Below are 27,173 nucleotides of genomic sequence, written 5' to 3' on the forward strand. Positions count from 1 at the left end.
CAAGAGAAGCCACTGCAATGAGAAACCCGTGCACTGCAATGAAGAGTAGCCCCCGCTCACCGCAACTAGAGAAAGCTTGTGTGCAGCAACGAAGACCCAACGCAGCCAAAAATAAAAATAAATAATTTTTTTAAAAAAAGAAAGCTTACTTCTCTTTATGTCCCTTTATCCTCTCCCATTTATAACATAATTTTCTTAAATATTCCTCTAAATATACAGTTGTCCCTTGGTATCCATAGCAGATTGGTTCCAGGAGTCCACACAGATACCAACCTCCACCGATGCTCAAGTCCCTCATATGGCCTGGTCCAATAAATACACTCAGCCCTCCACAACTGCAGGTTTCCCATCCACAAATTCAACCAGCTGGGAAATTTACATCAGAGGTTGGTGGAATCCGTGGATGTGAAACCTGGAGATATTGGGTAGACTGTATGTAGAATCACATCAGATACTGCTATCATTTTGGCTTTAACCATCAAACACAATGAAGATAAGTCAAGAGGAGAAGGAAGGTCTAATGCATTTACCTATATTTTTGCTAACTGTGTTTTCTTCCTTCCCAGTGTTCCAAGATCCCTTCTTTTATGACTTCCTTTCTGTTTGGTAACTTTCATTAGCCATTTATTTAGACTAAGTCTGCAGGTGACAAATTTTCTTAGGTTTCCTTCACCTGAGAATGTCTTCATTTCTCCTTCATTTCTAAAGGATATTTTATTGGACATAGGATTCTGGATTGACAGCTCTTTTTTATTTAGCACTTGAAAAATGTTGTGCCACTTCCTTCTGGCCTCCATGATTTCTTATGAGAATTCCACCATCATTCAAATTGTGTTTCCCCTATAGATGACATCTCTCTCCCCTTGCTTTTAAGATTTTTTCTTTTGAAAAACTAAAGATATTTTCAGAAATTTGACTATGATGTGTTGGTGTGGATTTCTTTGTGTTTATCCTTGAGTTTGCTCAGCTTTTTGAATCTGTAGAATGAGTCATTTTGCTAAATTGGAAGTTTTTAGCCATAATTTCTTTGAGTACTTTTTTAGTCCTGCTCTCTTTCTTCTCTTCTTCCGGGCCCCCAATGACACAAATGTTAGATCTTTTTTCACAGTCCCACAGGCCCATGAGACTGTGTTCATTTTCTTTTCCAATCTATTTTCTCTTGATGTTCAGAGTAGGTAATTTCTACTGTTCTTTCAGTTCATTGATTATTTCCTTGTCCTCTCCATTCTGCTGGTGAGTCAATCCACTGCATTTTGTAAATCAATTATTGTATTTTTCAGTTACATAATTTCCATTTGCTTCTCCTTTATATCTTTTACTTCTTGGCTGAGATTTTTTTTTTTTCCATTTGTGCGTATAATTGCTTGCTTAAGCATTTTTATGATGGCTATTCCAACATATTTATCAGATAATTCTAATATCTCTTTTAGCTTGGTAGTGGCATTTACTGGTTGTCTCTTTTCATTCTGTTTGAGATCTCCCTAGTTCTTGGTATGACAAGTGATTCCCAGTGGAAACCTAGCTATTTGGGACATTACGGTATATTATTTTTAAAATTCTGAATCTTAAATATGATTTTTTAAATCTGGCTTTTTCTGACACTGCTCCAGCAGGCGAAAGGGGAGACACACCTTGTTATTGTCAGGGAGAGGCAGAATCCCAGTTTCCCCACTTGGCCTCCACTGATACCCAAGAGGGAAGGGTCCTCATTACTGCTGGCGGGTGGTGGGAAGCTGACTCCCTGTGAGGACTCCACTGATAGTTTCCTGGATGGGAATGGTGGGTGTGCTGAGTTACTGTTCCCCACTGACACCATCTGGGTGGGAGGGAGGGTGGCTTCATCACTGCTGATCAATGGTCAGTGGTCCTGACTTTCCACTAGGCCTCCTCTGGCAATACCTCAGCAGGGAGGGGGAAAGTACCCTGTTACTGAAGGTTGGGGTGAAGTCCAGGCTCTTTATTTAGTCTCCACTGACACTGGATGGACCTTGCATGGGGGTAGGAGGGTTGCTCATTACCTCTCAGTGGGGATTAAAGTCCTGGCTCCTAACTTGACCTTGTCTGACACCACCCCAGCAGGGAGGGGGAACTGGGTTGGCAGATGGTCTCAGTACAGCCTGCCAGGGATGGAATCCAGTTCCCTCCTTGGCCTTTATTAGCACGGGTAGGGGAGGAGGCATGTTGTTATCGTTGTTAGTATTATTATAATTTTCTGTGATGTTTGGCCTGAATAGAATGGTTAGTATCTAAAATTTTCTCTCTTGGTCAGCTGCCCTTTTCCTGATACTTTGCCTTAAGAAAGCAGGCTTTTTTTTTTCTTTTTGTTCGCTTGTTTGTGTCTTTATCTATCAGCCTTTCTGAGTTGCTGTCTCCTTGAGCTCCAAGTTTGGGACCTATGAGGCAAAAAGAAAACCCAGGGAATGACCACTATGTCCTTCCTTGTGTCTCAAAAGCCCTAGCTGGTCTGCCGCCTTCTTTTCTCTTCACTTCACTTCTCACAGTCTTCCATTTGTTTTATATATAACCTCCAGAGTTTTTAGTTGTTTTTAGTGGAATAGAGAAAAGAACTCCACTCCCCCCCACAGCCTATTTTTGCACAGTCCCAGAGCTAAAAATGTTTCTTTACATTTTTAAAGTTTTTTTGTTTGTTTGTTTTGTTTGATTTTTAAAGAAGACTATGAGGCACACACACACAAAGGGACCATGTGTGACTTGCAAAGCCTAAAATATTTACTACGTGGTCCTTTACACAAAAAAGTTACTGACCCTGGGCTTCTGTCATGAGAAGGCGTCTCAAGTTTATTCAAGTATAACCGGAAGGTACTGGAGGGTTGTTGGCAGAGGAGTAAGTGATTTGACTTGCTACTTTGAAGAGATTACTGAAGTAAGTGAATTCAGTTATCTCTAAGTACTTTCTCAGAGCTCACAGAAGGAGCCTTGGGAGGTGGGCTCTGGGGGACAAGGCGTGGGCAGGAGAAAGGGGGCAGGTCCAGCCGAGAATAACCCCATTCCCTGGAGTGTTGTTCCTTTGCCTGAGGCTTTATAGTAAGTAGGTGAGAGGGCTTGGGGTCTAACTCAGGTCAGCTGGGCTCCAGAGTTTCACAGCCCCCATTCTGCCCCATCTCAGAAGAGAACCCACAGGAAGACCCTGGGCCTGGGTCCCTAAGGCTTAAAGCCTCAAGGATCTTAGCAGGTGGAGGGGAGGCAACTGGGGGATTCCCAGCTGTTTCCAGCACAGGCAGGCCCTGCCCTGCTCTCTCCAGCCTCCTCCTCCATCCCCTGTGCTCCTTCCCAGCCTGACTTTTCATCTGCACCAAGCCATTTGTTTCTGTTTGTAATTATGCATTTTAATGTTCATTAATTATGGAATGCAAATTGCTCCGAGCGCAAAATTTGTAATGAGCTGTCCCACCACCCCACCCCCAAGTCTAGAAGGTGGACCAGCTGTTCTAAGCAGAAGGAAGAACAACCAACTTGCAAAACAGAATAACTTTTCCTGGGGCCGGATTGACTCATGTAGGCAATAAGCCTGGGGGATTTCCTCCAGTGGTGCTGGAGGAGGAGCCCTGCCCCTCCCTGGGGCTCTGAGCTGCTTGGCTTGTACCAAAGCAACTATGGATCTTGAAAAGGGGAGAAGTAGGTCTAAAGTATTTCAGAAGAAAATGGGGAGTTTCCTTTGATTGAGGGAGCGCACTTTAAGAAATCACAAGGATGCCTCCAAACCTGCCTGACTATGGGCAAAGCTTTGTCCTCCTCCAAGGGCTCCGGAAACATCTGCTTTCTCTCGCATTGCCAATGCAAGCGGAACGACGGTACTACCTCCTGGGAAGAGCGCTGCTTCCTAACAGTAGCACTGCCCCATAAGATCACGGTCAAGATTAAATGAGACAACGGCAACTGTGAGCTTAGACGTGAACGAAAGGCTGAGCACGCTGGCAGCTACACAGCCTCCCCACAGCTGCGAGTAAAATCCGGCCAAACCATTTCCTTGCTGTGTGCCCTGGCTTCCCTGAGCCTTGGTTTCCACATCTCTCCACTGGAGAGAGTCACTCCTACCTCTCTGGGCTTGTGAGAGAACCAAGCTAGATCATGTACCTGACACATACCTGCAACAAGGGCAGGTGCTCAAAAAATGGTAACTCCTGTTGTGGATAGCTCATTACTTTCCCCCAGATAGGAAATACATTCAGGAAGCAATGGAAGGAGACCCATCACATGTGGAGAGGAGGCAGAACACCTCCACAGGCAGCTTTTGCTTTTCCCATCAATGCTAAGGTAGGACCAATATCATCCTATTCACTTTTCAGATGAGGAAACTAAAGCCCAGAGAGGCCAAGTGACTTGCCTAAGGTCACACAGCAAGGGAGAGGCAGGCTGTGCCCACCACTGAAGATTCCCTAATTGTAAATGAGGTGCTTTTCCCCCTGATCCACATGGAGGTGGCCTGCCTGTGATGTCGCAAGTGGTTCAGACTGGCTTGGGCTACAAAAGGATTCTGAGAACCTTATGGGAAGGTTCCTATGATGAGTTAACAAGGGGACTCAGAGAGGATGCTGGCAGGATAGTCTTGGATGCACAGATCAGATACAGAATCCTGGGAAGAGGAAGAGGAAGGGAAGGAAGCAAGGAAGGAAATGAAATGGCTATTTATCGAGCACCTCCCATGGGCTGCATATTTCCCATATGCTATGTCTACAAATCCCCACAACAAAACTCAGAGGCACCTCTGAGATGCACCCATTTTGTTGGTGAGGTCAGTAAGGATCACAGGCGCTGAGTCCTTTAGTAAGAACCGCCCCGTTGATTAGAGACTGAGTGAGCCTGATTCTCCTCATCCCAGGAGGCCTCTGGAGTACCGCCAGGAATGGGAGTGAGTGGGGAAGCTCCCCGTCCCCCGCCCCCTCCCGCTCAGCCTCAATCTGTCAGCAGGGCCTGTCTATTACTGCCGACATTGATTTGGACAACCGGGCCAGTCGAGAACCCATAATTACTGGGAGTTTTAATCAACTCATGTCAATTCAGCTGCCGCTCAATTTATGCTGGGCTGCAAAGCTGACACGGAGGGAGGGTGCTGGCATGCAAAAAGGGATTCCAGGGATCAATAATAGTCCAGGGTAGTGTCTGTCTGCAGCTGCCGGCACCACCAGAGGGCCTCGGACCCGAGTGGAGAAGGCAGAGCCCGCCTGCCTCAGTCCCGAGGAAAGCTCCCAGGCACGCTGCCCAAAGCACCACCCTGCCTCATCTGTCCTTCCCCCCGCATCTGGAAACCACCTGGGCCAATGCCCAGCATTGTCTGCTGTAGGCAGGGTCCAACCTCAGTACCTTTGTCCATGCTCTGCCCTCATCCGGGCCTGCCCTCCTCTTTCTAAAGAATCGTATGTATCCTCTAAGTTACAGCTCAAACAGCCCCCCTCTGTGGATGCCTTCATGAGCTCAAGAAGCAGAAGGATGCTGAGGAGACAGAAAGAAATGAAGTCTAATCCAGTTGCTGCTACTGCCTAGCTGTGTGACTTTGGGCAAGTCACCACACCTTTCTGATCTTGCTTTCCCCATTTTACAATGGACCTGATAATAAATAACGGCCTGCTGGGTGTTGCTAGGAATACCTGGTGCCATGAGAAGCCCCTGTGTAGAAGTTCTGACTTCCTTTTGATGCCCGGAGTCAGCAAGAACCATTTTTCCTTCTCTCCCACGTTAATTATTCTTCTAGTACAAACTTTGTTCTGCCAGGTGGGATGGTTTCTGGTTCACAGTCTGTCTCCCTCTGAGCCTATGCGCTATTTCAGGGCAGAGAATGTAACACACACAGCTTCCGCCTGTCAGCACCGCCCCAGTGCCCAGCACAGGGAAGGGAGACACCCCGTGTGCACTCTGGGGTCAGGCAGGAACCCCACCTGGTGTTGCCATTTAACTAGCTGTGTAATATCAGTCACTTCATTAACACTTTGAGTCTCAATATTCTCAGTGTGAAATGAGCCTAATTATATCTACTCAATAGAATGCCTGTGGGGGAAATAAAAAGTTAGACATTTAATGTCCGTTACATAGTGCCTGGTACGGGGTAAAATGTCCATTGTTATAAAAGTTTAGGTATTATGACTATGATCACTCCATATTCAATGCTTGGTAAATATTTTTGGAATGTAATAAAATGTCTGGTTATGTTGTTTCATTTTGGCTTGAGTTCCAGGGAAATGCCAACAGGCCATTCTCCCCACATGCCAGCCATCTGTGCAGCTTCAACGCGTTCCTACTGAAGACACGAGAAAGGAAATTCAAAGGCTCTGAGCACCTATGCAGGCCAGGCACCACACGAGGTATCTTCACTAGTCTACTTTGCTGAAACCGACAACCTTAAGAGCCTGCTATCATTAGTCTAATTTTGCAGAAGAGGAAACAGGTTTTAGGGCCAGAAGTGCTTTTCCCAGGTCACTCAGCTTTCCAGGAGCAGAGCTGGGGTGCAAACACAGGTGTGTCTGACTCTAACCCCACGCTCTCTCCACTCACCACACCACCCCTGTCCTATGGAGACACAAAGAAGCATCCAGACCAACAGAGGAAGTGGGTAAACCCTGAGCGGCTTATGCTCGGTTTTTGCTCAAGAACAGTACTGAAATACAGGGAACTGTATTCAATATCCTGTGATAAACCAGAATGGAAAACAATATGAAAAGGAATATATATAGATGTATAACTGAGTCACTTTGCTGTACAGCAGAAATTAACACACTGTAAATCAGCTACAGTTCAATAAAATTAAAAAAAAAAAAAGAATAGTTCTGAGATAGCAATACAAGCAGACCCCAGAGACATTGCGGCTTCGGTTCCAGAACAATGGAATAAAGTGAATATCCCACTAACATGAGCCAGATGAAATTTTTGGTTTTCCAGTGCATATAAAAGTTATGTTTACACACTTAATAGATAGTCTATTAAGTGTGCCATAGCATTATGTCTAAAAAACAATGTACATACTTTAATTTAAAAATACTTTATTGCTAAAACATGCTAACCATCATCTGACAATGCAGCGGGGCCACGACACTTCAGTTCATAAAAACTGCAGCATCTGCGAAGCGCAATAAAGCAAAGCGCAATGAAACGCGGAATGCCGGGAGTGGCGGAAAGCATGGCTGGGTTTGCTCACAACATGCTGATCAAGGCTGGCTGTATGAAGTTATGGTCGCCTGCCTTTCCCATCAGAGGAGCCCAGGGAGTTGGAAGACACAGGTTACGGTCCCTGCTTTGGGCACTTCCCTTCTCTGGCCCTCAGTCCTCCCATCTGTGCAGTGAGAAAGCTGGCTGTAGGTCTCCAAGGGCCCTTCCAGCTTGGACATCCTATGGTTCTCTGCAAGCGGCCGACAGGGATTCCCAGGGAGGTCAGGTGATAGGTTCTGATAGTCAGTGGCACCTGAGCTGGGGAACCGTGGAGAAGGTTATTCTAGAGGGAGTGGCTTGAGAACATAGCTTGCAGCTCACTCCTACAGCCTGGGCACCCTTCTGGTGGGAGTCATCAAGACTTCTGCAACTCTCTGGAGCCCCCCCAGGGCCCTGCGTGGGCTGGGTGTTCAGTCCAGCAAATGCTTATTCACAGCCTGCTGTCCTCCAGGCCATCACATCTACAAAACCTTAGCTCCAGCTCTCAAGGAGCATCTATTCCAAAGGGTGGGGTGGGGGGCATGGGGAGAAAAATAAGTGCACACATTCTTACAGCCCTTGAGGTTTTCTATATGGTACAAAGAAGCACCAAGAGCTGACAGAAGGGAGGCCAGGGAACACTCTCCCAAGAAAATCTGCCAGGAGTCCTGACGAATGTCTGTTCAATAACTGTCTAGTGATGATAATAAATAGCCTTTGTATAGCTCATTAATAATAATAATAGCTAACACTTAATAGTGCTTACCGTGTGCCAGGCACTGTTCTCAATGTGTTATGAATATTAATTCATACTGTTAACCCCAGCCTGATGGTGCAGGTACACTACTCTCCTTATTTTTCAGAGAAGGAAACTGAGGCACAGACAACTTTTGTCACTTGTCCCAAGGCCACAGGGCACGTAAGTGACAGAGCTGAGATATCGAGTCACGCTATGCTGCTTTTCACATGTGCATTAAGGTTTCTAAAGTACTTTTCCATTCATTACATTGTTTTAACTTCATGGGACTGCAAGATAGAGACTCAGATCCCAGCTGGAAGAAGAGGACCCTGAGATGTGAGATGTCCGAGGACTTGCCAAGGTCACACGGTGAGCGGGTGTGGGGTGGAGTGGAGCTCATACACTGAGCTCAGGTCTGTACCATCCCAACGCTGCGCCTGCTGGGCTGACAGCGAGACACCCCCCCACCCGTGAAGAAGCCCCTCTTGTCAAGGTCGGGGCTGTAATCACTGACACCTGGGTTTAGTTAGGCACTTTGTGGTTTCAGGGCGCTGGGAGGGAAATGGACATTTATGATGCTCTCCCCACATGCCAGACACGTTGCTAGGGTATATTATCTTATCCAATCTCCACCACCGCTCAGAAAAGGATGTACTATTATTTTCACCACTCACAAATGGGAAACAGGCTTGGAGAAGAGAGATGGCTTTTTCCAGGTCTACACCATAGATGCTTGGATTTCTTTTAGTTTTCAGAAGCCTCCTGTCCTCTTTCCTCTGTGAGTGGCACAGAGCAAAAGGGCATTTTGACAAGGTATGCCTGCTTCAGACCTGTGTGCAAGGGGGCACTTGCGGAAAATGACCTTGGACATGATCTGAGCGCTTAGTATGGAACCAGGTCCCACTTTAAGCAGTGAACATGCATTTACTCATCTCTTCCTCGGTGGTGGAAACCACTATCATGCACACTTAGATAGGGAAAATGAGGCACAGTGAGGTTCGTTCACTTGTCCAAGGTCACGTCGCCAGTAAGTGGGTGGCAGAGACAGAAAATCCAGCACCAGGGTCTGTTTCCTTAACCCTTTGGTTGTACTTCTTCATACGATGACCATGAAAGGTAGGTACTATTACGTAACCCCTTTTTTGATACTGGGAGACTGAAACAAAGAGGTTTAAGGCAACCTGTCCCCAATACTACACTGTAGGTGGCAGGGTCAGGATTTAAACCCACAGAGCTTGACTCCAAAGAATCCCCTCTTATCCACTCCTATGCCTCGTCAAGAGCAAGACATCCAAGGGCCACAGCCAGGTCCTTGATAGGACAGGCTGGAGATGCGGACTTCTCAGTACCTGCTGGGTTTCACTGGGTGGTTTCCCTTCCGAAGCCTTTGTAACTAAAAACTCAATTTGCAGCTTGAGGCTGCGTCCTCACGCTGCACCTTCTCATTGATCCCCCGGGCTCTGCGTGAAGGATGATTTTATAAGCTAGTTGGCTGTGAAACGCAGGGAGTAACAGCCATTGAACATATGCTTCTGTGGGTATGTATTTATTCAGCGCATGTGGAGTGTAATTTTGGGCAGTTTGCATATTTTATCTTTTGTGTGTGTCGCAGACAGCAAAAAGAGAAAGGAGGGAAAAAATCCACCCCAGAATGGAGACAGATGTCACATATGTTGGACCCTGAGGTTCCCCAATCCAACGTTTCGGGAATGGAGGTGGGCGGATGGGAATTTACAAGCGCTGAGAACTAAGCGTCAGCTCTGATGCTCTCACATCCCTGCCACCCACAGCAGGGCACTAAGCATCCAGCCCCACGGCGGCATCCTTCAAGACTTTAATTCCACAACCTCCCCAGTGGTCTGTCTGACTCTGTCCTCTAGCTACTATTTACTGAGTACTAAACATCGGCCAGACCCTGGGCTAAGCACACACCATTCCAATCCCACTGAGCTATCCCCTCACCCCATGTTGTAGTGCAGAGCGGTGCACGTGAGAACACTGACATTTCGTTGTCCACTGTCATCAACTACGGCAACACGGATCTGTGCTCCAGGAAGCCCATCCGCCCACCAGTGCTCTCGACTTTTCCATCAAGGTTACCAGAGCCCCTCAGATTCAGGTTCTGATCCCAATGCCGCCCATTCCCATCTGAGGAACACTGGGTACGCCACCTCTTTTCCTGAGCTGGCTTCCACACTCTCACAATGGGGATGGTGTTAGCATTTGGCTGGGGTGCCGTGAGGATTCCAAGATCCAAAGTTACACTTACAAGCAGCTTAAGAGACATTTGTTCTTTTTCTCTCTCTAACCCCATCCCCTGCCTAAAAGGTTTTCCTCTCACCCAGGATGAACCCAGGATGTAACATTTTAAAGTATGCCCTGGGAAAAACCTGCAAGGTTTTGGACCAGCTGGAAAAAAAACTAATATGTTCATATGGGTGCCAAAGATTCAAAGGACAGGACGCAACAGCCTAGCCCAGAGTCTACACAAGAGGGAATCATTAGGAGAACGTTTATTGCGTGTTTGGGCCGTAAGGAAGCATCCACATGTGATTCAATGGTAGGACCAAAGCATCATTTTTTAGCCAGGTAAATAGATTGTGAGCTTTTTGCTGCCAGGACACAGTTCACTGCTGTAACTCTGGAGCCTAACAGAGTGTCCTACATATAGTAGGTACTTGGAGGTTACATTGTAAATGCAGCTAAAATTTGAATAAAACTGTGAACCAGCTGATAGCCAATTTTGGCCTCAACCAAAGAAGAATATCAGTTTTACCTAGCTTAATGAGATGTGTTGGATGCTAGGTAATCCACCACCAACAATCAAAAGAATAAAATAAATTGTTCTATGTATACATAGGTGGGAAAACTATAAAGAAAAGATAAAGGACTTGATTAGCATGAAGGTCTAGAGGGGAAGAGGAGCTAAAACGGGAAATAGAGAAACAGTGGGTGTGTTAGGGGAGGGCTTGTGGAATGCAGGCGATATTCTATTTCTTGACCTGGGTGATGGGTATTACTTAATTACTACTGATGAAACGGCATGTAATGTTTTACCCATTTTTCCACATGTCTATTATATTTCATAATAAAATTGCTAAATTATATTATGCAAAATTTTCTACCTGTTATGCAAAAATTTCTATCTATTATGCTAAAATTTCTATCATGTAGAAAAGCTACTAAAAGGAAATATTGAAATGTTAATGGTGATTATTGGAGGTGGTATAACTATGGGTGATATTTTTCTTCATTTTCCTCCCTCTGTATTCTAAACATTCTTAATATGTGCATATAATAATTTTATAATTGAAACAAATAAGTTTTTAATTGAGATGCCTCATTATCTAAACGAGGCAACAACAGAATCATGGAGGTTGGTTACAACACTCCTGCCTGAAATTCCACCCTGTGGACAACCCCATCTTCTCCCTAAGGTTTACTGTGCACAAAAGAACAACTGTCCAAGGGAGGGTGGGGAAGGGTACAAGTCCCAATGGCTGTTCTATAGGCTGACCTTTGGGTTGTTTCCTCTAGGGAGGCAAGCACAGCTTTGATTTACAGACTGTTGCAGGGAAGGAAAGAGCCCCAGAGAGAATCTAGTTAAAGTCTCTGAGTTTGTAGAAAGCATAAAGGGTTTAGCTAAGAACGCAAAATAAGTAGAGCCACGCGGAGACAGAGGATCATGTTACAACCTAGGTCTATACCATCCCCAGGACAGTGGGCTCCTGAAATCACCTTTCCTTTCAATGATGGTGAAAAAAAATTCTTGACTCAATGGAAGGCAGAAGAGGATCCCAGGTCCCCTAGCTCACCAAGCTCCTCTCTATCCAATTGGTACTGGCCCTGGCAAGTGAGATTACATAACTGTGTCTGGCTGGTACCCAGCTATTCAAACTGGGCTCAGCCAACAACATTATAAGGCACAAGGACCATTCCTAGTTTATGGACAGACAAGATAACAAAGGCTCAGATACATTCGGCAATTTGCCCAAAGTCACCCAAATTCCCAGTGAAAGGGATGTGATTTGAACCCAAGTCTGTATCACAGCCAAGTCTGCTCTTTCCTCTGGACTGGAATTCTGATTAACTAGCCCACTTCCCAGGAAACATATATAACTCTATCCAGGTGCTATTTTCTCAGTGAGTAGAAAGGCTAATGACTGTTTTATGAAACCTTCTCACTGTTTGCTCCCTCAAGGCTAAAAGGTTTCATGATCGTGGCTGGTGGCAGGAGTCCAGTTATTCTTTTTCCTGTGCTCCAAACAGTTTGCCATCCCTGGACAACTTCTATGGTCTCCAAGAATATCTGGGCTGGTGGGGGAAGACTTATGAAGGCAGGGTTCAGGAAGAAGCTGGAGAATACAGGAAAAAAAAGATAACTTTTCAAATTAACAACAATAGTGATGATGACATCATTTCTCATGCACTTATCCCAAGACCCATGATAAAAGATAAAAGAATGATGATAAAAAATAAAAGAAGGATACTACATGTGTGGAAGAGAGGGTCCTAGATTGGAATTCAGGACACCTGGGTTCAAGCCAAGCATTGCTCTTATGTTTTCTGGCCTCAGTTTGCTCATCTTAATTTTTGACATACGGAAAAGGGTTTACATATGGTTAAGATCAAGTTAGGGAGCCAGTTTAAAAAGAAGAAAGGGAAATGCTCTTTGAAAAGCATGTATAAAGAAATGCAGTTCTGACATATAAAGTTACCCCAAAAGGACACGACTGTATACTTTTTATGCTTCCATTTAAAAACTTACACGTATAAATTCTTATTTATATTTGCATACGCATGGAGGAAAATGTATAGGAAGATATATATATAGCTCAAAGTGTGGCACAGTTATCTCTAAAGTAAGTGATAAAGAGGACCTTGGGGCTTCCCTGGTGGCGCAGTGGTTGAGAATCTGCCTGCCAATGCAGGGGACACGGGTTCGAGCCCTGGTCTGGGAGGATCCCACATGCCACGGAGCAACTGGGCCCGTGAGCCACAATTACTGAGCCTGCGCGTCCGGAGCCTGTGCTCCACAAGAAGAGAGGGCGCGATAATGAGAGGCCCGCGCACCGCGATAATGAGAGGCCCACGCACCGCAATGAAGAGTGGCCCCCGCTCGCCGCAACTGGAGAAAGCCCTCGCACAGAAACGAAGACCCAACACAGCCATAAATAAATAAATAAATAAATAAATAAATAGAGACTTGCACTTGTGTGTAAAAAAAAAAAAAAAAAAGTAGGACCTTGCTTTTTTTTTTCTTTTCTTTATACATTTCATCAGTGTTTGAATTGGTTTTATTTTATTTTAAAATGAGCATGAGTTACTTAAAAGAAAACTAAAAAAAAAAAAAATAAAAAGAAGATTGAAAACTGGATGGGGTAAAATACCTTATAAATGCCAAAATTCTATTACTATAATTAAGACAAACACAATTATTAAAGGTTTCCATTTCAGAGCTAAGAAAAAGCTGTCTAATTATCAGCATTCCAACAGCTATGGAGTCCTTCCTCACAAGCACTCAGCATGGCCACTAAGAACTTTGCAGTCACTGCTTCTGATCCCCTCAGGTCCTCAACGAGATGACAGCCCTGCTGCCTCATTTACTCTTCTCTGCACCATTCCTCTGCTTTGGGACTCTCTTCCACATGCATTTTTGCACAATTCACCAGGCTCTACTTCCTCAAGTATTACTTTTATTCTATCACTCCCTTCTTCAAGGGCCCATTCGGCCCAACACCCTTGAGTTGGATCCAGAACAAAAACCAGCACCCAAAACAGGAAAAGCTTAGAAGACCAGAGACAGCTACTCCTTTTCATTTTAATCCATCCCATACCTTCACCAAAATCATAGAGCAAGAACGCAATTTGAAACCGTCCTTACAGACTTCTGGAAATGTATTTGAAAAAAATAAAACACAGAAGGAGGCTTCTGCCCAAAGATGCTCAGAGCACATTGTTTATAATAAACACTCAAAATGTCCAACAATAAGACAAAAGTAAATGATGGAATATTCCTGTCCACAGAAATCAGGCAACCACTACAAATGATGTTTATGAAGAATCTGCCTCGGTTTAGGATGAGAGTTCTGGCATCAGCCTGCGTGGCTGAAATCCTCTGCTCCAGAATTTAAGAGCTGTGTGAACCTGAGTTATTTATGTTCTCCCTGCCTCAGTTTTCCTACCTATAAGAAAAGGGACAAGAAGGAGACCACGTCAGGGGCTCTGGACACGGCGAGCACTCAGACAATTCGAGCTGCCACCACCATCCTCATCATCCCTGCGTGAAACATCAGATAATAATAATAATAGTGATGATGCTCCATGCCTGCTTAGGGCCAGGTGCTGGCCCATTGTGTATGCATTATCTCAGTGAGTCTTAATAGCAGCTTTGCCAGGTATTATTATCCCATTTTGCTCAACAGGAACCCAAGACTCAGAGGCCTTGAGTAATCTGTCCCAAGGTCACACGGCTAGTGAGTGACAGAGCAAGTTTTGGGCCCAGGTTTCTCTGATGCCAGAAACTGTGACCTCCTGAAGGCAGAGGTGATGGTAGGAGGAAATACATTCTCTCTCGTGGTACCTTCCTAAGGTGAAAAGGTGTTTGATGCAGGTGCATGAAACACACAATTAAAATGTCAACGATGACTCCAGAGATGGTTACAAAAGGGAAGCAAAGGGATGGAGATCCCCCCTCCACCATCCCTCTCACTGTATGTTTGTTTTCCCCACCAGCCAATGAGTTAAGCCCTGGCCTCCACCCCATGCTGCCCGTCCCTGCCCTCAGATCTTTCCAATGCTAGAATCACTGCCCTCTGGGAACATATGTCATGAGATTTCAGGGCCCTTAGCAATTCCTCGGGCCCTCCCCAGGCTGGTCCCAAGCTTCCTCTCTGGGTCCAGCATGCGGTCCACACAGATGGCCACCACCTTCCTGAAGGGCTTTATTCCAGCTTGCAGACAACAGGTGGCAGAACCAGGACTGAAGCTTCTATCCCCTGCCTCCAATCTGGGGCTCTTTTCCTCCACACCATCCTTCTGGGAAGCAAAGTGTAAACCCCATCACTTTGGAAGGGCGGGGGCTGTTCCTTGACTTTAACAGATAATGACTTCCATACAACAAAACCAGCTTACCAGAAATACCATCAGACCCAGCAAATCTGGGTCCCAAATAAATAAAATGAGGGGGGAAAAATAGAGACAGCTTCAAACGTCATGGGAGGAATAATGTTTAATGTCATAAAAGGGTGCATAGGCTTTAAAAGAATGCCACACATTATAATCTTGGAAACCCCATACTGCACCCACCTCACCCCCACACGTAGAAGGGAGGAGGGCTTTATTTGAAGTTCACAAAGAAAAGATGCAAAAGCACAGCTCCCAACTGAAAGAGAACACCCTTCCTTTTCACCTCCCAAAGTCTGAGCCTTGTGTACAGGCATTGAGTCAAGAGGCATCGTTCCAATTTCCTTCTTTGGAAATTTCCTTCACTGACTCTCCCTTTTTCCAATACTCACTCCCTTTTTCTTCCTCCAGATCTCCTGGATACAGACGAGGAAGAAGGAACCCTGGACATTGACGGAGGGTGGGGAGAAGGAAGTGTCCCCTCCTTGTATGCTCCCTGACATGGGGACATTTGCTTTATCCTTGGGGAACTATCCTCAGCCTCTGGAAATTGCCATTTGATGAGGTAAGAGAGTAGCTCTGGATTTAGATAGACCTGGGTTTGAATTTATGCTCTGGTCAAATTTCTCATGCTTTCTGAACCCCTTTTCCCATGGACAAGACAGGAGTAGTAATCATGCCCATCTCATCAGGCAGCTATGAGGATTCACTGTGATGATGCATTTTAAGCACTTATCCCAGGGCCTGGTCCATAATCAGCACTCAAACACTCTCTAGATGCATCTCCATCAGTGAGACTATTATTGATATATTTGATAGCATTGATTTCTTTATTAATTAATGCCATCGGTACTAGTATTACTGATAAAGGTGCACATAGAAAATTCTCTGTCTGGATAAAGAAGATGTGGTACATATATACAACAGAATATTACTCAGCCATAAAAAGGAACGAAATTGGGTCATTTGTAGAGATGTAGATGGACCTAGAGACTGTCATACAGAGTGAAGTAAGTCAGAAAGAGAAAAACAAATATCATATATTAATGCATATATGTGGAATCTAGAAAAATGGTACAGATGAACCAGTTTGCAAGGGAGAAATAGAGACACAGATGTAGAGATCAAACGTATGGACACAAAGGGGGGAAAGCGGTGGGAGGCGGTGGTGGTGGGATGAATTGGGAGATTGGGATTGACATATATACACTAATATGTATAAAATAGATAACTAATAAAACTGATTTAAAAAAAGGCAACTATCTCCTTGAAGCCATTAAAGAAGAGGTTCTTTACACACACCACACCACATACGCATGTGGTACTTTCTGGGCAGTGTATATTGTTGAGACAAAAAATAATAAAATGATTTGTCAAACGAAAAAAAAAGAAAAGAAAAGAAAATTATCTGTCTATGGACCTGGTTGAGCAGAAGACACTTTGATGAGGATACCATATAAAAGATGCTTCACCCTTTAAATCCTGTTTCCCAGACCAAGCATCTCGGAAAGAGTCTGCATAAAGATGCTTTGCCTCTTGACTGCATATTTATAAAGATGGTTAATAAGAAAACCGTGACAAGCGTCATTCCTCCTATTTTGGACCCTGGCAAAACCTATCCTGCTTGTACCATGAATCCATCACACCCCCTGTCGCTGACCTGCAGGGATGGAGAGTCCGTTTCTGGGGAGGAAGACCCACTTGGCAGGGCCCAGACTCCACCAAGGCTCAGCCCCGCTCTGCCCGTACAGAAGGGCAGGAAGCCAGGCACACTGGGCCGGGCTTCCCAGTCAGCAGGGCCTGGGCTGTGCTTCAAAGCGATTTCTCAACTCTTCTGATTCCCCTTACTTGTGTTCCCTGCTCTTTTTGAGTTTTGTTTCCTTTCATTACAGTCCAATTGCGTCACTGAAAGGGGAAATCATGAGGAATGGAAAGTAGCAGCCTCTCTCTCCCTAACTGAACCAGATGTCAGTCTTCGCTTCCCTCTGAGTGGTGCCAAAGAGGGGCCTGACCTATAATAAATGAAAATTTGTAACTTTACTCATCTTGGCTTTTTAAAAGGCAGCATTTTGTTTTGTTGCCTCTCAGCATTTCAAGGGCAATCAGGGGTCCTCTGGTCCTTCCTAACACCTGGGAGGCCAGATGGCTTTTTAGGTCAAAGTGGGAAAAAAAAAAAAAAAAAAAAAGAGGGAGAAGAGGACATGGGAACGTGGTTGGGTGGCTTGCAGGGGGTGGGGTAGAGTGGGATTGGTCTGGAATTCAGAGGCAGGGCTGGAAAATGACGTTAGACACACCTCCTAAAAGATACCATCACTCTATAGGGTCCAGCAAGTGTATAAATCTCTGCACCTCTTTCAGTCCTAAATTTCTAGGAAGGCTCCTAGCACTGCCCTTTCTTCCCACACTCCTTTGCGCTTTCCCCCATACTCCCATTCTCAACCAGTTTCATTTTTCTCATGTGTAAAGTGGAGATAATCATAAAACCTAGCTCATAGGATGACTGGGAGAATTAAATGGGTTAAAATAAGCCAATCACTTAGAATCATGTCTGGCACGCAGTCACTGTGAGGATGGTTGCTCTTATAGTACTAGTTTTTCTCTTTTGTAAAATGGATACAATAATACCCATCTAGGGGGGTGGTTATAAGCATTGAACTGCCATGAACATAAGTGAAATGGCACCCAGTAGGTGCTCAATTAGTGTTGGTTCTCTCCCACATCTCCTCCCTTCCCTCTGGTGTTCATATCAGCCCTGATGGATATTCTTGTGCAGAGATACAAAGTGACCTGTTCAAGGTCACGCTGCAGCCCTGCCGAAGCCCATCTTGCCTTCTGAACTAGCTTATAAAACAAGGCAGGGCTGTTGTTCTTGTATCCTCTGTTACATTCACAGTGCTGGATACAGTGTTGCTAAGTCAATATTTGGACTGCTACAGTGGCAACGATGATGCTAAAAGGCCATGACCTAGGAAGGTACAACTGCATGGAAGGAGTTTTGTGATCAAATCTTGATTCTATTACTGCTTCCCTACATGAACTTGAGTGACTCCCGCATCTTTCTAGCCCTTTGTTTTCCTGTCTGCATAGTGGGAGAGGTGCTGGCTTGGTTAGAAGATCTCCAGGGTCCCTTCCTGGTCTGTGAGTCCAAGCTGCAGGAAAATGGGTAGATTAAAGATGGCCACACATTCTTGGCTACTCCTCTCATGGACAAGTGAAGTCTAGTTCATTTCCCTTGAATCTGAGCTGAAATCAATGACCTGTTTGACCAATAGATTGTGATAGAAATGATGTCCTGGAACTTCTGAGGCTAGGTGCTAAGAAGACGTACAGCTTCCGCCTAGGCTCTTGGAGCACTTGATCTTGGGATAGTTCCTTTGCAAATCCAGCCTCCATGGCATGAGAAGCCCAAGCCAAATGGAGACACCATTGAGATGGACCCAGCTGAGGTCTAACAGAGCCAGGATCAACTGTAAGCCACACCAGCCCCAGAACCAGACATGTAAGTGAAGGGGTCCTCTGGAAAGCAAATCCTCCAGCTACAGATACACTACCTGCCATGGACCAGAGACAAATCACCCAGCTCAGCCCTTCGCATATTCCTGACCCACAACACTGTGAGCAAAACAAACGAGTTGTTTTAAGCCAGAGTTTCTTTTTTTTTTTTTAAAGGATAAAAGTTTGTTTTGTTTGTTTGTTTGTTTGTTTTTTAATTTATTTATTTATTTATTTATTTTTGGCTGTGTTGGGCCTTCGTTTCTGTGCGAGGGCTTTCTCTAGTTGCGGCAAGCGGGGACCGCTCTTCATCGCGGTGCGCGGGCCTCTCACTATCGCAGCCTCTCTTGTTGCGAAGCACAGGCTCCAGACGCGCAGGCTCAGTAGTTGTGGCTCATGGGCCTAGTTGCTCCGTGGCATGTGGGATCCTCCCAAACCAGGGCACGAACCCGCGTCCCCTGAACTGGCAGGCAGATTCTCAACCACTGCGCCACCAGGGAAGCCCGAATTATTTTTTTTTTAACTCATTCTTTTCTTAATGTAATTAATTTTTCAAATTACTAACATTCTCTAAAAATCAGGTATGATCTTCATACAGCCATATTTTTTTAAAAATGAGAACTATAAACTGTGTTCTAGATAAACTCTGTTCAATAGAACTTCTTTTTTTAATTTTTATTTTATATCAGAGTATATTTGATTTACAGTATGTTATTTTCAGGTGTATAGCAAAGTGATATTCATATATATATGTCATATATATTATATATATATGATGTATATATGACATATATATGAGATATATATATATATTGTTTTCCAGATTTTTTTCCCATTTAGTTTATTACAGAATATTGAGTAGAGTTCCCTGTGCTATGCAGTAGATCCTTGTTGATCATCTATTTTATATATAGTGGTGTGTATATGTTAATCCCAAACTCCTAATTTATCCCTCCCCTGCCCCACCTTTCCCCTCTGGTAACCATAAGTTTGTTTTCTATGTCTGTGAGTCTGCTTCTGTTCTGTAAATAAGCTCATTTGTATCATTTCTTTAGATTCCACATATAAATGATACCATATGATATTTGTAGTTCTCTGTCTGACCTACTTCACTCAGCATGATAATTTCTAGGTCCATCCCTGTTGCTGCAAATTAGGTTTATTACACAATAACAGAAAATTGGAACACTGACGGTAAGCTGTGAATTGACATTTCTAAAGGGGCCGAGGAGGATACGTTTTGATCACCAGATTGTCTGGGGTTGAGTCCAATACAAGTTTCCTTCTGGAGCTGGGAAAACCAGGATAACACAAGGGAACAGCGGCAGTGAAATGGTTCAGGGGGCAGCAGCTACTCAGAGACGGTGGGCATGTCCTCCACAGGGTATCATGATTAAGGGCTTAACGGTTTTCTTTGGTTTTGCCCTCTATCTTGATTAGAATTTTGCAATGTTTATACTGCCACACAGAATAAATGGAACCATAGCTTACTTTTCTAGCTGTGTGTTGCTGACATCATTGTGTTTGTCACATTTAGACCACTTCTAATAGATAACTTTTTACTCTTTAGCACACTGAAGGGGAGCACAAGACTCCCTCCCCCTCCCTCTTTTGGTGCTTCATTCACTTTTACTTTCTCTATCCCTGGTCAAGAGGTGAGGGTCTCCCTGGAAATAATTAAAAATCAAAATAACAGGATGATTTTGTATGTGTTATCTCCAGGATCAACCTCCCTTCCCACATTATTGCTCACCTGCATTAGTGTTCTACTGCTCTTGTAACAAATTACCATGAACATGGCAGTTTAAGAAACACAAATTTATCTTGCAGTGCTACAGGTTAGAAGTAGGAAAAAAGCCTCAGTGGGCTAAATTCAAGGTCTCAACAAGGCTACATTCCTTTTCTAGAGGCTCTAGCTGGAGGCGGCGGGGTGGGGTGGGGGGGCGGAAATCCATTCCCTTGCCTCATCCAACTTCTAGAGACTTTCCTTAACTTATAATCCGCTTCCTCTGTCTTCAAAGCCAGCAATGCGGCATCGCTCTGAATTCCTCTGCTGCCTCCCTCTTCCATATTTAAGGACTTTGGTTGCATTGGGCTCATCCTGATAACTCAAGATAATCTTTCTCTTCAAAATTCAGCTTATTAGCAACTAAATCCATACGTGAGTTGAATTCTCCTTTGTCATGGAAGGTAACATATTCACAGGTTCTAGGCAGTAGAATGTGGACATCCTTGGGGGTCCATTATTCTGCCTACCACACATCCTATGACCCTCCCCAATTTGGGCAGCTGCATGCCTGAGGACCCATTATCCCAGGAGAAGATTAGCACAGCAGAATCAGAACACCAAGCAAGAGAAGGAAATTTTTTTTTTTTTAATTTTGGGTTTCAGAAGTTGAGGTCTAATTAGAAGGAATAATGATAATAGTAATAATAGGAAGAATCTGTGATCTGTTAGAGAAGTGGCCTCCCTCCCACCCATAAAGACTACTTGATCTGGGGGGAAGAGAGCCATGTTGGGAGTCAAGCAAGATGACCTTGTTAAAGAGACCCTGTCTCTATTCCCACCAGGCTAATGACATGGGTGGTTGGAAAGGACGAGGGCTGTAGAAAATCAGGTGGGTTTGAAGGATCTGAAGGCAAAGGGGGGATCTGTGTCTCACTTGCCAGATAGTGTCCAGTGGATGGTAAATGTGGTCGAGTGCTCTGCCCTGACATGAAAGCTGCCATCTACAAATGCCTTCATGGTCTGTCTGGATCAAGAGGGCTTCGGCCAGCTCCCCTCAGACCATCATGTCCTGAGGGTTGTGTAGAAGAGCTGCTGGACATCCCTCATTTCCTCAATAGGGTGGGTAAGCTATCTAATGGTTAAAACCAGATGGCCTCAAATGACGAGTGGTGGGGATGAAGAGAGCCAGAAGCAGATACCAGGATGGACCATGCACCTATAAATCAGGTGGAACAGGGACGTCCTGGCTTATGCCAAAAAGGAGGGAGAGTGATGGACAAGGGCCAGATGAGACAGCAGGTACTGGAGTTGAGAGGTGATGGTTGAGCACCAAGCATCCCCTCACTCCCATGCCTTACAAGTACCTCAGTCCCCTTGAATTTAGACATTCAAGAAGTGGTAGGAGGCAGCACACCTAAACTGACTACAATTACGTCTCCACTGCCAATGGATGGAGCAGAAAATAAATAAAATTCAGTTGTAGAAGCACTACAGGAAATTAAATACATGGTGTTCTTGAATTTTTGTGGCCCCAAATATCATATCATATCCCCTACATAAATACATCAGTAGCTGTGGCTTTCATCATATCACACACAAATGGCACTGGGTAAATCTCAAATAATTTCCAGTTACATCCTTTGGTTTTTCAGAAAACCTGTGAGTTCAAGAGCTATTGCTCTCTTTGAAAGATTAAGAAACTGAGGCTAATGAGGTCAACACAGATTTTAAAGCTCGCCAATGACCAGGTCAGGGCGTAAGCCCACTTCACTCAGACCAGCCTTCTTTCCAAGGTTCTTTGCTGCTGTCTCTTCTCAGCTCCTAAGGAAAGCAGCTCAAAGTGGCTCTAACACTGATAGTATTGGAGACACGTCCTTGGGCCTCCATCCTGCCACCTTGTGGTGAGACCTTGGAAAGTCACTCTGCTTCCCACATCGGTGGCAAGTATATTGAGGAACAACAACTAATTAGCTCCATTCGGCTCTAGTGGAGAATGAAGTAAAGTGATGGCGAGATTGGAAAGGGGCCAGATCAAGAAGGCACTGAATACCCGGCTAAGGTGTTCAGCTTGTAGGACAATGTTTCCCAAGTGTGCTTCCAACACACTCCCACGTCTCACACATATACACACTCATTACATTGTTACAAATTCAGATTCCTGGGACAGAAACCCATCTATAGAATCAACATTTCTACTGTGGAACCTGGAATGTGCATTTTAAACAAGCACCCTTGGTCATTCCTATAAAACAAATCGTCCAGTTAAGGACCTTGTTCTATAAGCAACAATGACCCTCACGTATCTGCTTCTGTGTCTTTATCTCACATTTGATATTAAAGCTCCATGCAAACAAGGCCACCACGCCCCCTCCATGGCTTTGCCTTGGCCATCCCCACTCTTTTCCTAATGTACGTTGACCCATCTTTTGAAGCCAGTTAAGACACCAACTTCTCCAGGAAGCCTTCTACAAACCTTAGGTCTCAGCTGAAACTTCTCTTCTGCACAGGTGACATGTTCCCCACTGAGTGCACAGAAATAAGGCAGGCCCTACCTCACTCTCAATTGGACTGTAAGCTTCCTGGAAGGCTAAACCCCAGTGTGAATACACTGGGGAGGGCTAAGGCCCCAACTCATTTCCATTCTGAGCACCTTTATACATGATCCTATCCAGAGGTGCTTCTGGAGATTTGTAAACAGAATTCCTTCAAAGGTGTTCATTGTTCTACCTTGGGATTGAGAGTGAACTCACCCTCAGACCCTTAATCCAATTAACAGCTTGCAGCGGATTGGTGGATCTTGTACCGGTGGGGCAGGGCAGGGGCAGGGCCTGGGGTGTTGGTGAGCCAGAGGCCAGGAGCTCTCAAGGACCTACCTATTGGGTACTAAAGCTCTAATATCTCATTTCATTCCTCCAACACTTCCAGGAGGTAAGTTTAATTATCCCGCTTTGCAGATGAGGAAACCAAGGCAGCCTGGTGTGCTGAAGGCCACAGAGGTAGGTGCTATGAGTAGCATGACCTTCCTTGACCAGCTGCCCCTCACAGGGAGGGGCCTCCAGCATGTAGCCTTGGCACCTGGGCCGGCACCATGTTCATAGGCCAATGGCACTTACCACACATCCTGAGGAGTCCACCTGGCGGTCAGACACACACTTGAAGTTTCGAGTACAGCCCCCATTGTTCCGAGAGCAGTCACGGACGGGCCCAAAGGAGGACAGCAGGTCATTGATGGTTTCAAAGTATGTGGACAGCATGGCTTCTTCCCTTGGAGAGAAAGGAGATGGTTAAATTCCACAGACATCTGTATCATTGGGTTAAAAATAATTTTAATGTGCATTTATTACTTTTGAGATCATCATTTATTATACTTACAATGAAGAAAATGAAATACATATTTAAAAAATAAGAAGTAAAGAAAAACAAAAAGAAACAAATTCAATAGGTATATCATCATATGACATGATGGTTGTCTAGTTTTTTGTTGTTGTATTTTTTTTGGCTGCACCTCGTGGCTTGTGGGATCTTAGTTCCTTGACCAGGGATTGAACCCCAGCCCCAGCAGTGAAAGTGCTGAGTCCTAACAATTGGACCACCATGGAATTTCTGATGGTTGTCTAGTTTTGATAAAGAGGAATATATTTGGAACTTGGTACCATTTATTTCATTAATCCTCATAATTTTGGAAAGTAGGCATGAGATTTCCATTTTAGCAATAAGCGAACTGTGGCTCAGAAAGGTGAAGTATCATTTACAAAGCCAAGACATGGAAGCAACCTAAGTGTCCATCAACAGAGGAATGGATAAAGAAGAAGTGGTACATGTATACAATGGAATATTACTCAGCCATAAAAAGGAATGAAATAGTGCCATTTGCAGCAACACGGATGGACCTAGAGATTATCATACTAAGTGAAGCAAGTCAGACAGAGAAAGACAAATATTATACGATATCACTTACATGTGGAATCTAAAAAAAATACAAATGAACTTATTCACAAAACAGAAACAGACTCACAGACATGGAAAACAAACTTAACGGTTACCAAAGGGGAAAGGGAGGGAGGGATAAATTAGCAGAATGGGATTAACAGATACACACTACTATATATAAAATAGATTAACAACAAGGATTTACTTTAGAGCACAGGAGACTATATTCAATAACTTGTAATAACCTACAATGGACAAGAATCTGAAAAAAAAATATGTATATAATTGAGTCACATGTTGTACACCTGAAACTAACAGAATATTGTAAATCAACTATACTTCATTTAAAAAAAAAAAAGGTGAAGCGTTTTGTTGAAGGTCACCAAACCTGTACTGTGGCAGAACTAAAGCCGTGCCAAGCTCCGAGTCCAAAGAGAAAGTTCTTCCCACTACACAACTCTTAACTTGCATTATACATGTTTCTACAGAGTCCAGACCTCCCCATAACAACTCTGCAACTCTGCAAAATTCCTATTATTCCAACGTTGTGTATATAAATTGAAGCTATGGGGGGTATGGGGCTTACCCCAAATTATTACACAGCCTATAAACAGCAGAGCCAAGTTACAAACACAGAACTGTCTGACCCTCGTACCCTAGAACTTTATTTTTCAGACTGTTGCATACAAATCGCACCATCAGTAATGGTAGCACCAGCTGTTGTAAAGGTGATAAGATTCTAGGCAAATGCATGGCTCCTCCCAAATGAGGTTCACAAGAGACAAGACTAGACTAGCGACCATAATCCATGGATCTGCCAAAATTCTATTACATGAGAGATACAAATGGAAGATTCTGGAAAAAGGGCCCCAAATAAGGAATATCCTAGCACTGGGTTATTTATGATGCCTACACTTGCAGGAGATATTATTAAAGGGACACTACAGGCAGTAAAAAGAGGCACTATATTCTTCCATGTTGTATGCCTCATGGAATCTGGAATTTTGAAAGAAGGGAGATACTGGTACATGTACATGTTGTAAGAGGAGGCCAGTGAGCACTATTGCTGATGTCTCTGGACCATCCTTCATCCCTTTCCCCATCCTTTCTCTCCTCAGGCTTGGAGCTCCAGGTTTCAGTCTCCTAGCTTATTCCGTGACTCCAGCCTTATCCCCTTCTATCCCATCTTTCATACTGACCGCCAGTGAACTTAGTAAGTCCCCGCTCTAGTTAGATACCCCATGGATCAATAGTTCTCCATTACTTATGGAAGAAAATCTGAATTAGTTTCATTGGCATTCAAGGTCCTTCATAATCTGGTTCCTACCTACCCGCCTGGCTACATTTTACCTTGTCCTCACAGTCTCCCTTTGATAGCCACAGGTCTCTTCTCATTCCCTAAACACACAAACTTAGGTCAGGTTCGCTGAAAACAGACTCTGAAACAGAGCACTGCATATACGAGGTTTATCAAGGGGCCCTCGTGGGATATACTTGTAGGAAGTGAGCAAGGCAGGACTGGGCAGGGGAGAGGCTGTCCTGCCATGTGGTTGATGCCATGTAGATCTGAAGCCTCAGTTGGTCCTGAGGGGAGCCCTGGAGCTTGGATGGCCCTTTAGGGACACCCTGAATGGAGGCAAGGGATCCAGGCCTCTGCAACACCACGTCAGCCAGTCATTGGCATGGCTGCCATCTGGAAGGGGGTATCCTTGGGAGAGGCAGTTCCTTGTGGCTGAAGGCAGTGCCCAGTGAGGGACAGAGCTGTGAGCCTCAGACACATTCTGGAGGATGGGTGGGTCAGCCCTGAAGAGGGGATCTGAGTACAGTATGTACCTTTACCTTTCTGAATCCTTAACCATGCTTTACTGCCTGGGATGCTCATCTCCAAATTTTCTCCCCCGCAAAATCCTAAGAATCCTTAAAAATTATTCAAATTCAAGTTCATATTCAAATTCATTCATTCATATATTACAAATGTTTATTGAGTGTTTACTATGTGCCAGGCATCATTCTAGGTACTAGGGATGCAGTAGTGACATTGGACAAAGTCCTTACCTCCACCAAGCTTACTGTGACCTCCTTTGTGAAACCTTCTCTACTTCCCCCAAGCAGAATTAATTCCTTTTTCCTTTGAGTCCATTGTTTAAATCTATTATCTTACTGATCTTCATCAACAACTCTGTGGTTTCCCAAAGAGACTGTAAGCTTCTTGAGTGAAAGGTTCATGACTTAGTCATTCCACTTTAGCCCCCAGCACAAGGCCTGGTAAGAACTTATGTTAAGTAAATGTTTTTCAAGTGAAACAAAGAAAACACCAGAAGGCATGGATGCCACCGACACCAATCAGTAATTTTACCAAGAGCATCTCCAGCGAGGACACTCCCCTGCCTACCCCCACCTCTGGGTTCCCATCCCAAATCCTTCATGCTCAGGGCTGTTGTATAGGGACAAAAAAGAACATGTGAGGAAGAGAGCTGCAAGCTTATCCATCACTTCCTAACTTCGTATAGACTGAGGTCAGGGTAACAGGTAGATGGAGGAAGTGAATCAACAGGCCCTGAACTGAAGCTCTTGGGAGATCCGCCACTTTTGAATCATGGAAAGGGTTGAGGGTCCTGGAAAGACATTAAGGCTATTAAAATATTAACATCCTGAGAAGAAGTGATAAGTGAGGGAAGGAGATAAAGACAGAGGGAGAGACAATCTGAGAGAGTGTGAGAGCAAGAAAAGAGATAAACATATAGAGAATGTGCTAGAAAGAAAGAAGAGAAACTGAGAGGCAGAAACACCCTCATCCAGAAGAAGGTGGATGGATGGATAGATGGAAGGATGGATGAATTGACAAGTGGACAGATACACAGAGAGAGAGAGGGAGACAGAGAGAGTTAGAGAGACGCACCCAGGAGTGTCATAGAGAGGGAGATTAAAAGAGAGGAAGACGGAGGGTGTAAAGAGAGAAAAAATGCAGAACTAGATCAGGAGAAACAGGAGTTAAGACCCAGAGATTAAAAAAGGAGAAAA

At 44.5% G+C, this 27,173-nt stretch overlaps 1 protein-coding gene across 2 annotated transcripts in view; it reads right to left on the reverse strand.

The window, feature by feature from the left end:
• The window catches only part of ASTN2 (astrotactin 2), a 902,613-nt gene that overhangs the window by 338,566 nt on the left and 536,874 nt on the right, over positions 1 to 27,173 (reverse strand). For both annotated transcript variants that reach the window (XM_036855709.1, XM_036855708.1), the window contains exon 11: positions 23,336 to 23,486. In XM_036855709.1, coding sequence (XP_036711604.1) covers positions 23,336 to 23,486 — 151 coding nt within the window. The remainder of the gene's footprint in view (positions 1 to 23,335; positions 23,487 to 27,173) is intronic.

Source organism: Balaenoptera musculus, chromosome 6 (assembly GCF_009873245.2).
Source record: "Balaenoptera musculus isolate JJ_BM4_2016_0621 chromosome 6, mBalMus1.pri.v3, whole genome shotgun sequence".
Lineage (NCBI taxonomy): Eukaryota > Metazoa > Chordata > Mammalia > Artiodactyla > Balaenopteridae > Balaenoptera > Balaenoptera musculus.